The following is a 15,732-nucleotide window of genomic DNA, read 5'->3' on the forward strand; positions in this document are numbered from 1 at the left end:
CACTGAATACAATGAATAAGTATCACATGTGAACTCCCGATCCACGATTCTCGCACAGTACCAAAAGACTTAGTTCTGGCTTTTTGGTGAACAAAACTCAATGACCATACTGAGTACTCTTGCTGATGTATCGTATAGAGGCGAAGTAATCTTAACTCTGGGGTACATTTGCGGCTACACTTCCCGATTCCCTTCGGCAAGGCAAATGGAGATCGGAGTATTCTATTCACCTGTCGCGATGTTTCACAGCCTGGTATATGCATATTGCATCTCACCTTCCGCGCTAAGGAATAATAGGGAACTTTCCAGAAGGGAGTCTAGACCGATTACGGGAGGTGATGCAGAGCAATTAGTTCCAAGCCTCCTGGTGCCCATGCAGTCACAAGCCCAGAGAGTTGCGGCGGTTCGATCAGCGCAATATGAACCGCTGGACTTCGCCTTCTACAACTTTTCCAGGACCATCCAGTCGGATAGAAAATTTTTCCATAGCCTTGATGGCAAGGTATGGATGCCAACGGTCACTGTGCTGGCAATATAGTATACTTTCTTTTCATGTCCAGATCTACGAAGTCTCATCTTACTGCAGGAAGGGATCATCAAATTAGAGGGTCAAGATAGAGTGTACCCACATCGGGTGAACATTTGGCTCTGTAGTTTAATGGTGAACATATCGACCATCAAAAAGCTCGATAGCATCTATCTTGGCAATGGAATTCGGCCTTCCGGAGTAGACGGGATCTTTTCCATCCCAAGAAAGCACGTGCGGTCCCTTGAAGTGAACGTTGAACTTCAAATCATCATGAGGATGTCTATCCCCAAATGCTGCATTAGTATATCCGCATCCCACGTCTCTGCAGACCAGGGCATATGTATGTATGCCAAGTATAATGTCATCTTCTGTACCTTAGTTTCGTGCTTATGTCCCGCGGAACTGAGCTTGATGGTATCGCACGAGTTTCGAAAATGATTTTTGCCTCATACTAACCTACAGTGTAAAATAGCGACTGTACAATCACATCGTCATAAAATTGACATCAATTGTTTTTCTCTTGGTAGCAGTTTTTTTGGTTGTTCGGGCAAGAAACGTTGTGATGTTGTGTACGGTGACCTCGGAAGGACTTCAGGCTAATCCCAATATCTCATGCGGATAATTAAGCCCCCGTGCCTATGACTTGAGGCTCACATGAAGATCATGAGCAGTGGACTGGTACTTGGTAGGTGTAGATCCAGGTTTCCGTCACAGTTGGTTCAGGCTGAGCGAATCACGTTGCAACTGCTGAGCCTCGTCAGGGATCATATATTGCGGCGGCAATCTAGTGTAACTGGCCCAAAGAGAGACTGGAAAACCAAGGTGAGAAATAAATTAAGCCAAGATACCTGGGCGTCTCAAAAGTGAGGTATTTGTACATACCGATGGAACTCCGGGTCTTTTGCGTCCTTTCGTCCCTTTTTTATAAAGTAGGTACCCACACATGTACTGCGTTTACTTTGTCTATCGGCAGATGTAATATCTTCCAGTGAGATTGAGCTCAACCTTCAGTCAGGAGAACAAGCAATCCGGAAAAGATTTGCAGCGAATTCGCATATTGATCGTCAGTCAACGAAAGTATACGCGCTATCTTGATGGTATCCAAAATGCGTGGAACGAATAGGAGTAATTGGAACCTTCAATCGAGTGTGGCCGTCAAACACGACATGATCATCAGATCAAAAGGCAGCAACACGCAGGGCCATTGTGATCATGAGAGTGTAACCGTCGATCAGAAATGCGTCGGCCAATCTATGTACCTGCGACATTGCAGTTTGTGTTGAATGGTACCGTGTATAGCAACGCGCGCTAAGCCGAAACAGGCAGGCATTTTAAGGTACGATGCTGGCACTGTCAATCTGAGATTTAGAAGACACCGCGAAATGATTGTATCTGGGCGAAATAATCATGCAGTGCGTAAACAATGATCCTCTAGAGATATGCGTTGCCACAGACGAGAAGGTTCGAATGTTCAGAAAGTCCATCACCCATCAGTGGGTATTCGGCACGGCTAGAACATGCCTAGATGACAGGCATGTTCTAGGCATTATTGATCAGAGGGTATGATCAGAACTTTTGAATGTAGCTTTTTGCGCTGAGATATGGTTGAAAACTTGGAGTCAGGTGTTGCGATGTTTTGAATGCATTCTAGTATCCTTACTTAGCTATTCAATTGTCGTTGCGACCAGGTTAACTCTTGAGGAAAGGTTGGAACAAGCTCATTTATGAAGTTATCAGGGCTTCTTGGGGTTTCTTCCCCCAGTCCACAGCGATGTCTTGTCCGCTCTTGTCCCGAGCCCTGACGATATGAGCCAAGTCATTGATTTAAACCGTGGCCAGGCTTGTGCGACAATAGCCTTGCAACTCTCACGACGACAATTGAAGAAGTACAAACTGACGCTTGATAACAACAATTCTATATAAGCTCGATCGGCACCCATGGATCTGACATTGTGGGGATACGGCACTCATTAGGATCCACAATTCCTAATGCACAATTACTGAGAACACTTTGGTAGCGAACGGCGGAGTGGATGCAACGGCTCGGTACCTTCACTCACAGATCGGTACATGGAGTGACAGTGCATGCTGCAGGCTTGATAAGGAACGGAAAATGAAAATCGGAGTGCCTTACAGTGAGATGGCGTAGTGGAAGCGATTGCGCAATCGATCAAGATTTGGCGTACGAAGATCATATATATGGGTAGGAGGATGCATGTTTATAAGAGAACTTGCACTCGCAAGCCACCGGTACACATAGTGTCAGAGAAATTAACTTTTACTTCACCAGGACAACTCGTTCACCTTTTTCAGCTCCATAACAACTTGATACAATGTCGATACACTATGAGCTTGTATTTCTGACGCTTCGGACAGACTTAGGCGCCCTTGATCCAGGCAAAGTTCAATCATATCACAGCCTTCTTCGCCCTGACTGCTTGCAAGAAAGCTCCATAACTCCATGTCAGATCTCTCGCGCCTCGCTCAAGGCCGGTTTCCCTATCGAATTGCTCGCTCATAGTGCCCTCGGAACTCGTATGCGTCTTGACAACACCAAGGAACCCATCTCCCAACGTCTTCAGGCGCTCGATTACCAGAGCGAATTCAGTATTGCCAGGGCCGTACGTCGTGTCGACTCGAACATCTAGGGCCAATGGCGATACAAGAGCTTTGTAGAAGGGATAATTGAGCTTTGTGATGGTGAGCTGTGACGTGGTAATGAGGTGTGAGGCTGTACGATAGAGGATCTCTGCCGCTGAAGACGTGCATAGGAACCATGGGTTTCCGCCGCGTTTAGGGTCATTGCCATAGCCATCGTAAATGTCTTCTGGATAACGGCCTAGACCAGTGCCGGATAGTATTTGGCTATTAGAAGCTGGGGATCTTGCGACATTGATAGGGAATCTTGTCCGTTGGTCCTGGATAAAAGCGAGTAGGGAGACGAGGATCTCGTCGGAATAAGATGTATAAGATATAGTAGAAGGAGAGCCGCGTGAAGGGGAACCATGCAGCGCACCGAGGAGAATGCCACAGTCCAGGCCACTGCGTTGACTATCCAGTGTCTCAACCAGATGTCCCTTCTTATCATGCCAAAATCTCTTTACGAATATTTCAAGGTATTCAGCTTGCATCGCATACCACTTCGCAGCTCCCAGGTCTCCGAATGCAGTCGCTATTTCCGATCCTTCATGTAAAGCTCTCAATTGTACTATGGCCGTGAAGAAGTGCAGTCCATCAACTTCCTCCCACAAGTCGAAGCCAGTCTGGTTCCAAGAATGAGAGACGTACTCCAGATCTGCTTTGATGATGCTATTGGCGGGTAATGTTGCCTGGTAAAAACGCGCGAACCAACTTTTTCCCTGATCTGTAGACCATAGCGAGGGATGTGAAGCGTTGTAGGCGCGAATATAAGACATCAGGGTTGTTGCGCGGAGAGCCGGCCCATCACGCTGAGGACGACCCCATGAGCCCGCAAATGCAGAACCATCGACCTCGAACTTAGGCTCACCAAGACCATTCAAGTCCTGGAATGTTCCCGATGGATTATGGGTATGCTGAATGGTGGACTGAAGAGTAGCGTATGCGTCGAGAATATCGGGAATTCTTTTCGAGTCACCAAACAACGGATTATCTGCATAAATATCTACGAGCGTGCTGATTGTGATTGCGGCATCTCGAACCCCTATGCGTTTATCAACATGATCTCCGCTTCTAATACATATTTGACAACACTACTTACATTGGTAAAAGTAATCCGGATGCTCTCTTGATGGACTTGCAATCACGCTTCCGTTCACGACGCCTTCCAATCCTCTCCCACCTGGAGCAATGTTGTCCAACAGCTTCTCAAGTGCCTTTGCCTCTTCCCATTGTATCCACTCGTTTAGCCCGTCTTGCAACGGTTGTTGCGCTCTCTTCACGCCTGTTCCCTTCAGAAATCCCGGTATTGAGGGTAGGAATGGGACATGGATGTTAGAGACCGAAAAAGCGGACGCAGATAGCACAACATAGGCTACGAGTAAGATCTGTATTCTAGCTCCCATTTAATGCGCGAGAAATGTGAGCTGAATTTTTCCTGAGAGCAATTTATCTTAGTGTTCAATAGGTCAATCACTAGGGTTTAGGTCCAAACGCCGCTCGGAATATTAATAAATGATGTGATTTGTGTGACAGGTCGCAATGAAAAGCATCTGTGAATGGAGGTAAGCACCCCACATCGCAAGGAAACTCCTTCAACCGCGAGAAAAGGCAACTACAACCCATATATCTACGAAAACTGATCGAAAAAATGGAAGCGGCCATGTGCCCACCCCACATGATCGGATCGAAAGATGCGCTGGTGCGCTAAGGGCTCGGTTGATGTTCTGAGGTCTGACGTGGGCGGCTGATCGCGGGGGAAGATCATATGGGGAAGATCATATGGGGAACATGTAGCCATCGGAGGTTGCCAGATCCGACGCAGAGATGTCGTTGTTTGTTCGATGGTCGCTATGAAGTGCTTCGAGATTCCTTCTCGTAAAGTGTAGAGATTGACTAGTATTCACTGCATGAGATTTTGTCGAGTGCATGTATGTAAATGTATGCGTACAACCACCACAAGCTTAACTGCTAGAGGTAGGTTGGATGATAACGCGTGCTAGGCTGTATAAGAAGGTGTTGATGGCAGAAATGGCCGTTGATAGGTCGGATTATCATCCATTCATGATGAAAGAATTGGGGGCCAAAAATTGTCATTCCGGCCCCCCAGGTCTTCTAAAAATGGGCAAATGTAGGTAGTCACCAACTCGTGGCTTTCGCTTTGCAGATGGAATTGACTGATAACAACTCGAGAGAAGATTGCGCTTTGTAGAAATATTAAGCGCTCAGAAATCCAGTAGCTAATTTGAGTGTTCTGTTGCACCTTTGTGTTTTGGAGGGTGTTTTGCATTGCAACCAACACCAGCTGAGCTCCCCCTCAAGGTATGACGTTGATCCACATTTGCTCTAAATCTGCATCCATGCCCATTAGGCCAACGAACAGATCCAGCGTAGTACATACTCAGCTTTGTCCAACGATTTGCTTTTTCTCACCAGTATTGACGCACTACGAGGTATCTATAGGCCTGCATTGTCAGCGGTATGTTCCACTGCGTTACGGCACCCCATCTCTATGAGTCCGTGGTCCTATGGCTTATGGCTGCCCTTAAAGAGGCGGAGATGCCAACCACACATTATTGCTCCGCACATGGCAGCTAGAGCGCTTCCTCTCCTTTGCTGAGCATGAATTCTGAACATTCAGAACCCGTGCCCCTGGACGGGCCTCTTTTAGAATTATGGCAAAAAGCACAGGACGACTTCTATGTTTCGACTGGTGCTTCTGAAGAACGAAGATCAACAGTCGAATCCCCGCCAAACCCCCAAAAATGGCTTGCTGCATTCCAAAAGGCTCGCCATCCAAAAAGCAAGTGGGGGAAAGTCTACCAGGCAGTCTGTGGGCATATCGAAAATGTCCAGCTCGCTATTGGTGCCATGGACTATATTATTGGAATCGCCGCAGTGGTATGGCCTTTTCTTCAATTCCTACGCCGAGTGACTTGGATATGATCTAATGAAAGTGCGACCTCCCAGGCTACCCCAGTTATTGCACCAGCATCATTGGTCGTCAATGCCCTAGCCTGGGTATTCGAATCCTTTGCGAAGGTCTCTGATAAGTTTGATAAAATTGAGGAATTCTTCAAACTCTTGGCCAACAAGTTCGACAATCTCTCTATTCTCAGAGAAGTACTTCAGGAGGAGAAGAGAGGGGTGATGCGGAGACGCGTGATCGAACTCTTCGCCTGTTCGCTTAGGATGTGCGCAATTGCGATCAGAGACCCAAAACACAGGTTCAGTCCGTTAACCATTCTATCTAGAATGTCTTGCAAAGAGCTAACAATTGTTTAGAAACATGGGTGGCAACGCTCATTGGCGAAAGTGACGCGGACGAGGAGCTGGCAGAATTCAGAAGAATTGAACACGACTTGCTCGAAAGTATAAACATGTGGACTCTTGCCGAAGTCACAGGTATACGCAAAGGTTTACAGAGATCGTCTACCATAAGCAGCAAGTGGCAAGAGCTTCTTGTCTGGCTGTCCCGCGTTGATTTCTTAGGAAAGTACAACGAATTGATAGACCGAGTTCACGAAAGACCTCGAGCAGGGAGGTGGCTTCTGGAATCCGAGCCATTTGTCAAATGGAGAGACCAAGATGAGGATAGGCTCTGGTATACAGGAAAGCGTGAGTTGCCGACATGAGAACAGCTTATTGTTTGTTACTGATACGTTGCAGCCGGGGCTGGCAAGAGCGTCCTTGCGTAAGTGTCTGTCGCGACTCAGTGCATTACAAACTTTTCGAAAACACAGACTTACCTTCCTTCACGACAGAACAATCATCATAAGACACCTCCAGGAATTGATCGGGCGCAATGATGAACATAGCACTCGGCCTTCCGTTGCCTACCTGTATCTTTCGAACGAAGTTGACTTGGATCTAAATTTGCTGCTCGGCACCATTGCACGCCAGGTTCTAGCAACCTATTCGGACCAAAGTGCGCTTCCTTCCGCAGTGAGCACCATCTTTCGCAAGTACCTGAAAAATGGAGAATTTGGCCCTTCTGGAACATTATCGCCTCCGAGCAAAGGCGAGCTTGAGAACATCCTCTGTGTGGTCGCGGCAGAGAGACCACTCTATCTTGTTATAGATGCCATGGATGAGTGCAGAGACAAGACTCGCAAGGAACTGATGCAAAGCTTGAGGAAGATCAAGAGCGGACTCAAGATTATAGTGACAGCGAGATTGCTTGAGGGTCGAAAAGATTTAGCTCAAGGCTTTCAGCTGCATACTATCGAAGCAGACGGCGGCGATATCAACGATTACATCGATTCTTTCCTAGAGAACAATTCTCTTCTCAAAAGAAATGAGGCAAGGGTCAAGCAGGAAGTAAGAAATAGATCAAACGGGATGTGAGTTGTTTTCAAAGGCCGCGAACGCGAGATGTCACGATTGCCTCGTAGCTTGCACAACGATCCATGTACTGATTCAACTAGATTTTTATTGACACGACTGCATATGGATGCGTTGGAAGAAGTTGAGATCGAGGCAAACATCGAAACTGCACTGCAAGATCTACCAATGGATCCAGAGGAGTGTTACAGCAAAGCTGTGGAGCGCATGCAGCGAAAGACGGGAGAGAGACGAAAATATGCGTTCGACGTCCTTGCCTGGGTGTCATATGCAATGGAACCCCTATCTCTGGACGAGCTTCGCCACGCCCTGGCTTTCAGCAATGTACTCGACGAGAATGAAATCACCGAATCATCCCTTCTACCGGTCACTGAAATCTCAGCATATTGCTGTGGCTTGGTTGTAACAGATGTCAACCAGAAAGCCCGTTTCGTTCATTACTCTGCTAAGACGTTTTTTCAAAGTCATAAAGAAGTTTTGTTCGGGTCTTTCCATCTCGTCGCCACCTTCACGTGTGCCAAGTACCTGTGTAGCGTTCCTCTCGATGGGTATGCGAAATGCAAAACGATCGGCCCTGGAGTTCTCAATCGTTATCGCAGCTACCCGGCAAATTCTGATTTTTATTCCAGCTCAGAAGACGAAGAAGAGAAGGATACAATCGATGAACTGTTGGAACGGTATCCTTTCGCGAAGTATGCAGGAAGGTGGTTGGGTGACCATTATAGACCAATTCGGAACCAAGCTAAAGATCTCACAAGATTGAGCTCTAGTCTGGATGGTTCTGCAAATCGAAGGTCCCAGGATTCCCACACTGAGATCCAACACTCGGAGGTGCTAGAACTGATGCACTCCCTGATTGAGGTCAAGGACAGAAAACAGTTTTATCTCGATGTGTTAGGACGCCAGAAGAGTTATTACACGCCAGATCGCAATCTGGATCCAAACGAAGGTATGGTATGGTACTGGGATGAATACGATAGCCGATTGGTCTGGGCTACATCTTTACATATTGCGGTATTTCTGGGATCCCTTACTCTTGTCGAACGACAACTATCAAAGAATCCTGATCTGGATGCAATGGATAGTCACGATCAATCATCCTTGGTCATTGCTTTCAAGCATAATTTCGACGACATCGTCGGCTTACTGTTGAGCCGGGGTGCATCGGTCGACCTATCGGTGCGCAGAGGGCATGCATTACTTCTTTATGCTGCTTATATCAACTATGACCAGGCCGCAAGAGCTATAATCTCTCGGGCTGCTGGTTCTGAGCCGGACTGGACATTTGAAGTGTTGCTCATGGGGTTACTAAGTCCTGTCGTTATTCTGCTATATCTTGTGGGTATCTTGACGGGAAAGCCTGATCTAGTATTTCTTCCGCGTCAGTTCACTGAGTGGCTGGGGCCTCGAGATCGTGCAAAGACCGAGAACGCAAAGAAGGAGGATAGGCAAGATATCGATTCCGAGGAGGAAGAGGTCACGAAAGACAATTCCGCAAGGCACCTTCAATTCAAGCAGTACTATAAGCTATTGCTCGCTGCTTATGATGGAGACATAGGAGCGTTAGCACGATATATTGCGACAACAAAGATTGACATCAAACCGGCCGAGGAGGCGCAGCCAAAGACCCGTCAGCGTAGCAACCGTAGGCTGTCTGACTTCAGCCATGACTTTGAACATTTTGAGATACAAGAAAGATCCCATTCGGGACATGATGATGAAAGTTTGGAGGATTCAGTAGAGACACGATCTTATTCAGAAAGACCATCTAGACCAGCAACACCGTCTCGACCAGAAACACCACCTTCTGCACGAAGCGAGCGAACCAGTCTTGATCGTGAATCCGAGGAAGATACCGCAATGACCCCCAACTTTGAGTATCGTCGACGGCCGAGCGTGGACTCTAACATAAGCAGTCTTACTTTTACCTCGTACTCCAGGTCATCATTTATAGACGGGGGCAGCACTCAAAACAGGGAAGGATTCCTTACAACTGCTTGCATATTAGCCGTAGAACGAAACCACCTGCAGGCGGTCGAGCTGCTCCTTGCAAATGGGGTCGACATCAACCAAGCAGACCATGGAGGACAGACACTATTGCACCGCGCGACTTGCCGGAACAACATCGAAATGGTAAAGTTCCTGCTGCGGAAGAAAGCCGATGTTCAGATGAAAGACCAATTGCAGCGAACTGCATTGATGGCTTATGCCAACATGAGCCACGAAGAAGGTATACTATCACTCGGTCCTACAACAGAAAACATCATCTAATTGACATCAATAGTTCTCGAGCTACTCTTGCAGAAAGGGGCCAACATCCTAGAAACCGGACATAGGGACGTCCATGAGATATACCGCGCCGCCGCGCATGGCAAAATCGACGTCGTCCGCTTCTTCCTGAAGCACAAGGTACCCGCATCCATCTACGGCGAAAGCGGCTGGACCGCCTTGCACGCAGCCGCAGCCAACGGCCACCTCGAGTGCGTCAAGCTGCTCCTCAAATTCGGCGCCCGTCCTTCACCTATCTCCGACACAGGCAAGACACCCCTGGACTTCGTCCGCAACAACGAGAAGCTGTACGACCTCCCGCTCCTCCAGGAGTCCCACTCAGAGTGCGAGGCATACCGCAAGAAGCACGAAAACTACCCGGACATCGAAGCCCGCTACGAACAGATCGAGAGCAGGCTCCTCGCCGCCGGAGCTAAGACGTCCCAGGAGTTGTACGCTGAGCTCGGCGAGGAGGAGTTCTATTACGGTCCTGGGGGACAGTACACGCATGCCTACTACGCGGATGAGTACCAGGAGAAGATCGATGCTTTGGCTGCGGCCAAGAAGGAGAAAGAGGGCGAAGAGAGCGAGGAGAGTGGGGTGGTGAAAGACCGGAGACGGAAGACATCTAGCAGAACGAGAAACTAGCTCGTCTGTATGATGGAGAGCTGAGACAAGTGGAATATTTCTTTCGTCCAAAAAGGTGTTGCATTCACTAACCATCATTGGAGGAAAAAGAAAGGATGTAAATCAAAATTGGGCCTTGCAAAAGAGAAAAAGATGAAGTCGCGAAATAAACCACAGATTATCAACCCAAGACATCACTTTCAGTTACACGGGAGAGGGTTTTGTTGAAAAGGTGCGACATGAACCCCCCTCTCACATCCCCCTCCAGAAACGGACACGCACATGTATGTGCACATCACCTTAACTCACGATATCAATACCTCTCATTCAGCAACAGGAAAAAGGAACTTAGTTTCATCATCAACACGGCAGCTGACTGGCCTGAATGGCCGACTAACGCCTAGTACTATTCAATTCATCCATCACTTCCCACCCATCCACCAACCCACATAGCCAAAACCGCTGACCTCCGTGTGCAAGCAATGATGATGATGATGATGATGATGATAATAATGATGATGACGAGAGAAAAGTCCGTCCGACCTGCCTGTACCAAGCACAACAGAACAAAAGAGGAAAGTAGAAGCCTAACAAGACCTCTTCCTAGAGAGAGAGGAAAAAAACGCCATTAGATGCTGAGTGTAAGAGGAGAGAGAGAAAAAGAACAATGGAACCGCCCGCCGTCGAGTGTTGTTGATCCCGCTAGCTATGCATGCAAAAAAAAGGGAAAAGTAAAGAAGAAGTGCAGCCGACCCGCTATGATTAATGATGATGGTGATGATGGTGATGATTTGGGAGGAGGGGGAAGGGTGATATAAGACATTAAGTGCTGGGATTTTAGTTCTGCGGCGGTGTGGTGAGGTGCCGCGTGAGAGTCGAGATGGAATGATGGAGAGGATGGGGATATAGAGGTAGTTCGCCGATTCACAAGCTCGAGCCCATGCGCCCCGGTTCCATCTCCCCGCGCCTGATGCTCCGTTTCTTCTGCTTTCCCTTCTTCTTGCTCGGTTCGTTGGAAGCGTACTGGGAAGGCGGGCTGTGGGTTCCCGTCCTGGTGCCGCCACCCCCATCCTCGCTGCCCTTCTTCAGGCCCTTGACCTCCTTGAGGACGTCGCGGAAGCCTTCTTCGAGCGTCGTCATGCGGGCGAGCATGATGCGGCTCATGCGGTTGCTTTCCTCGTCGCTGCCCTGGCGGGCCTTCATCCTGGCCGCCATCTCGAGCTGCGTGGTGAAGGATGCAGGGAGCGCGTTCAGGTTGCCGAAATCTGGGGCGTGCCTGTTGTCGCCTAAATCGGAGGCGAGATCGAGCGCCATTGCGGTGAAGGAGGGGCCCCGTCTGCGTTGGTCGAGCGCGAGGAGGTTGGATAGGTTCGCGGAGTTTCGCTTTGAATCGTGAGGGGGCATAATGGGCCGGGGTCGTGTCGCGGGAATGGCGGCTGGGGCTCGCTTGGGCGTCCGATGTCCGCCAAGGCGGCCCGGTGTCGCTGTTCCGCTACGCATACCTGTCATAGGACGTCTGACTGGCGATGGTGAGCGTGACACATGTTCAACGGTTTCCTTTGTCGGGCTGAATAGAACCGTATTGGTGGAGAGGTTTCGGTTATGAGAAGGCTTCTGGCGGACGAATCTCTTGTTGGGTGAAAGCGGAGCAGCAATGGAATGGCTAGCTGCTGACGGAGAGCTGGCTAGGACTGGTGTTCGCCCCTTGGCCGTCATAGGCGTGCGGAAGTATTCATCTTCGTCTGACGATACATAGCCTGTACGTGGCCGATTCTCCTTGTTGGATTGATTGAGGTTGCGTCCGTTGTTGCGATCGGGGGTCTGCTTATCGTCTTCATCATTCGTCAGAAGCTCGTCGTCTCCATCGGCATCAGTCTGCTGTGGCAAGTCGTCCATGTTTGTAGCAGGCTCGGGCTCCTCGGCGATTGGATGGCTCAACGGTGTACCCAATTCGTCAGGATCAGATGCTGCAGTCTTGGTGGTGGCCAGATGGTGCTTGCGTCTGGCAGAGACGTGCCCAGCGGTCTTCGTTCGGCGTAAACCAGGTCGTATGCGGGTTTCTAGGCGATCGAGAACCGAGCGGGTGTCCTCCTGAGGCGGGAAAGCCTCACCATCATTGCCCATCCCCTTCATCCAATCTGAGACAACATTGCTTGAATTCCTCCTGCCGGTGGGATACTGAGTAGTAGCCTGGATGCTAGGATCCCGGAAAGGACGACGGAACACTTCTTCAAGAGCACGGTCTTTGTGGAATGTGGTGATGGAGGGCTCCCTCAGCCTAGTGCCCGGGCTGAACAAATCTGCAGGTCCACGAATGCTGAAGGCAGGAACAGGACCCTTAGACTTAGACCGACCCCGCTGCTCCACCAGATCGGTTGGACCATACGCAAAGTGCGAGAGTACGAGACGTTCGTAAACGAATATGGTGAAAAGAATCGGGATGTGCGTTAGTTTGATGATGTTTCGGTTGAGGCGAATGAATGTCTTGAAGGGCATGCAGTATTTCAGGGGTATGACAAGCCAGCCCATGATATTGGTTGGCGGGATGTAGGAGAACAAGGCATCTGACTTGACCATGGAGATGGTGTTCACCGCAAAGAGGAACTGGTGCTCCTCGTTGGCGTTCTGAATGATGGCCATGAAGCTATTGGTCAATACGGTTATAAGGATGGTAACAATGAGGAAGTGGCAGATGAAGAGGAACAATGTTAGTAGCGTTCTCCCCAGAGGATTGTAATCCGGCCAAAGATCCCATGCTGCAGGCGTGAAACCCATCAATAGTTGGAACAGCGCGTAAGCTGCACTGCCGGCACCGAGGTCCTTCTTAAAAGCAAAAGTGAAAGCGATGAAGAATCCACTGCAGCTAATGACAATGAGAACCAGGATCGCCACCAAATCCATAGCCATCATCCGGAAGGCGATCAGGAGCTGTGAGAAATATCGATAATGGTCCAAGGCAGAGAAAAGGCGTGGGAACAGCAGCACAGCAGATGCGCCGAGCACATCGTATGCCATTCGAGCTATACTGTGTTTCGATGAGACATCGGGCATAAGGATGCCATATAGCCTAAGAACGTAATATACCAAGAACATGAGCAGAATGCCGAGATCAAAGGCATTCCAAACACTCATAATGTAAAGTCCAAATCCCTGTTCCGAGAACCCTACAATCTCGTCGAGCATATAGCCAGCACTCCAGAACCAGAAGAGCACTTCCAGGCCGGTTATGTCGTCCGACTTCTCGCTGAGCACAGCAAGGAATAGGCCCAGCATGATTCCGAATGAGATTGTCGAGAATAGATTCCGATAACGCGGAACACGAAGTCGGGATAATTTGAAAAGGGAAGCATCATGAGGATCATATAAAGTGACCGTGCGTCGCGTCGAATGAACGGGTTGCTGCTGGCCTGGTCGCTTTGTTGGAGAGAGTCTCCGAGAGGGACCGCCACCAGGCGATATAGTCTCATATGGCGTGGCTCGTCCCGTAGGAGTGTCTGGTTTGCGATGCAGGTTGTCTGCTATTGAGTGGAAAACGATCGAGCCTGCCCAGATCGCCTCTAATTGTTGGACAACCAAAGGATGCGCCAGAAATTTCTTGGACTGTGCACGAATAGCAACCTCAAGAGTGGATATGCGGGCAGAGCGGGGAGTTTGCCTCATCCAACCTCCACCTGGAGTGGCCGTGCCGGGTAATCCAGGAGTTATAAGTCCTTGCAGGGGATCGAAGTCGTATGACAAGGCGTCGATGAGTTCGCGGGTGGAGAACTCCTTCAACAATCGCATAGCCAGCAATTCACATATGAGAGCCCTAGACTTGCTCACTCCCACGTTTCCAGGGTTTGCCTCCCCTTCCTTGCGAAATTGTAGGGAATTGGCGAGCAAACAATAGAGGGTACCCCGAGAGAAATGGTTTGCCAGGATCTGCTGTTGGATTGGTTTCACGAGGAATTGGGAGACTTGAGGTGATCGAAGCTGGTCCCAGGAGAGCGTCGTCTCGCATTTTTGCATTATGACTATGCGTATGGCGTGGGTGGTATTGTAAATTGGGATTCGATCTAGATTGATGAGGGACGAGTTAGCAAACGCGACCAGATAAACAAAGCAATAGAGCAAGTATGCGACCACGTACCTAAAAATTCCGAAAAGACAGGTAGTAATGGGTCAGCCCTTCGGCCGTCGAGGTCGTGATGGTCATCTTCCTCTTCGCTTTCGGAGTGTGGCATATTGTCGTGGGGATTCTCGTGGTCGCGCTCGGAGGCGCTGTGGTGGCCGTCGCCATAACGGCTGCGATACCTGCTGAGAGCAGCGAGAAGCGGCGTACGCTCCGACTGACGGGCTTTTCGGGAGCGCACGAGTGAGGAGAACATAGATCGAAACCTTCGCGAGGGTGGGACGCGTTGTGTTCCTCCTGACGGCGAGCTGCGTGGTGAGAAGGAGACAGCGACGGAGAGGAAAGGGTTGGTGTTGGTGGTGCGAGCAAGGCGAGGGGAGCAATAACCTGAGCGTTTCACTGAGTGGAGACGGGGGAGATTGACCTCGATAAAGGGCTTTGTTAGTTAAGGGGATAGAGCTGGCCCGTTCAGCAAAAATATAAAGAGGAATAAGAGGAACAAGAAATAACTTGTTAAAGAAGAAGAAGAGGAAGAAGAGGGAGAGAAAGAAGAAAGTTGGTTGAGTGGCAGTTATGATGGATGATAGTAGGACACACCACCACCCACCAAGGTCACTGGCGATGAAGGACGTTCACCGCTTCCCCAGATGTGATTCCCACCCGCGCGCCATGGCGTTAGGAGGGTAGTGTGTACGGAGTATGTACTGGTAAGTTACTTGTACTGGAAGTTAGTCTGGTGTTACCAAGGTAGAAAGTGATTCTCTTTTCGGGGGGTGAATGATCATGAGGAGGAATTCGTTATCTCTTGCAAGGACTTCCCCACGATTTGAGGCATGTTGATGCACCAATCGCAGGTCAACGCCCTTGCACACTCTCACATTGGCGAGTGAGGCTAATGCACTTGAAGACGCAATGTGCGACAGGGAAGAGGCAGTAGTTGAGTAGAGTCTGGCATAATTATCACAAAGGAGGGAACGAACGGGTGGGAGAGTTTGGGGGGGTTTTCTTTCGTCCATTGTTGTTGCTGCATCGCTATTGTATATGGCAATGTGGTGAGGGGAGTAGGTAGTAAGTGGTGATGGTGTTTCTAGTTCTCATCGACTGATCGATACCTGATAATACTCGTAGTCTACACTGGATTCGGTGTGGGTAGGAGGGGCGGAATGGTGAATGGTAAGGTCACGGGGTATGAACAATTCCACCATTACTGGGTTCT

At 49.3% G+C, this 15,732-nt stretch overlaps 3 protein-coding genes across 3 annotated transcripts; 1 reads left to right on the forward strand and 2 right to left on the reverse strand.

Moving 5' to 3' along the window:
• Positions 1 to 2,792: 2,792 nt before the first annotated feature.
• BU24DRAFT_365776 (glycoside hydrolase family 15 protein) lies at positions 2,793 to 4,698 on the reverse strand. The gene is made up of 2 exons (XM_033524284.1): positions 4,269 to 4,698; positions 2,793 to 4,211 (listed from the first exon to the last, which is right to left on the reverse strand). Exons 1-2 carry the CDS (start codon positions 4,570 to 4,572, stop codon positions 2,938 to 2,940), a joined length of 1,578 nt encoding a protein of 525 aa, XP_033388337.1. The 5' UTR covers positions 4,573 to 4,698; the 3' UTR covers positions 2,793 to 2,937.
• Positions 4,699 to 6,214: 1,516 nt separating this feature from the next.
• On the forward strand, positions 6,215 to 7,062 carry BU24DRAFT_131110 (uncharacterized protein). Its single transcript, XM_033521020.1, has 3 exons — positions 6,215 to 6,398; positions 6,452 to 6,860; positions 6,931 to 7,062. The coding sequence occupies exons 1-2, from the start codon at positions 6,317 to 6,319 to the stop codon at positions 6,799 to 6,801; spliced, it is 432 nt and encodes a 143-aa protein (XP_033388338.1). The 5' UTR covers positions 6,215 to 6,316; the 3' UTR covers positions 6,802 to 6,860; positions 6,931 to 7,062.
• Positions 7,063 to 11,276: 4,214 nt separating this feature from the next.
• Positions 11,277 to 15,008, reverse strand: BU24DRAFT_131121 (uncharacterized protein). Its single transcript, XM_033521021.1, has 2 exons — positions 14,535 to 15,008; positions 11,277 to 14,460 (listed from the first exon to the last, which is right to left on the reverse strand). Exons 1-2 carry the CDS (start codon positions 14,770 to 14,772, stop codon positions 11,330 to 11,332), a joined length of 3,369 nt encoding a protein of 1,122 aa, XP_033388339.1. The 5' UTR covers positions 14,773 to 15,008; the 3' UTR covers positions 11,277 to 11,329.
• Between the last annotated feature and the right edge of the window lie 724 nt (positions 15,009 to 15,732).

This window comes from Aaosphaeria arxii (genome assembly GCF_010015735.1).
Source record: "Aaosphaeria arxii CBS 175.79 unplaced genomic scaffold BU24scaffold_2, whole genome shotgun sequence".
In the NCBI taxonomy this organism is placed as follows: domain Eukaryota; kingdom Fungi; phylum Ascomycota; class Dothideomycetes; order Pleosporales; genus Aaosphaeria; species Aaosphaeria arxii.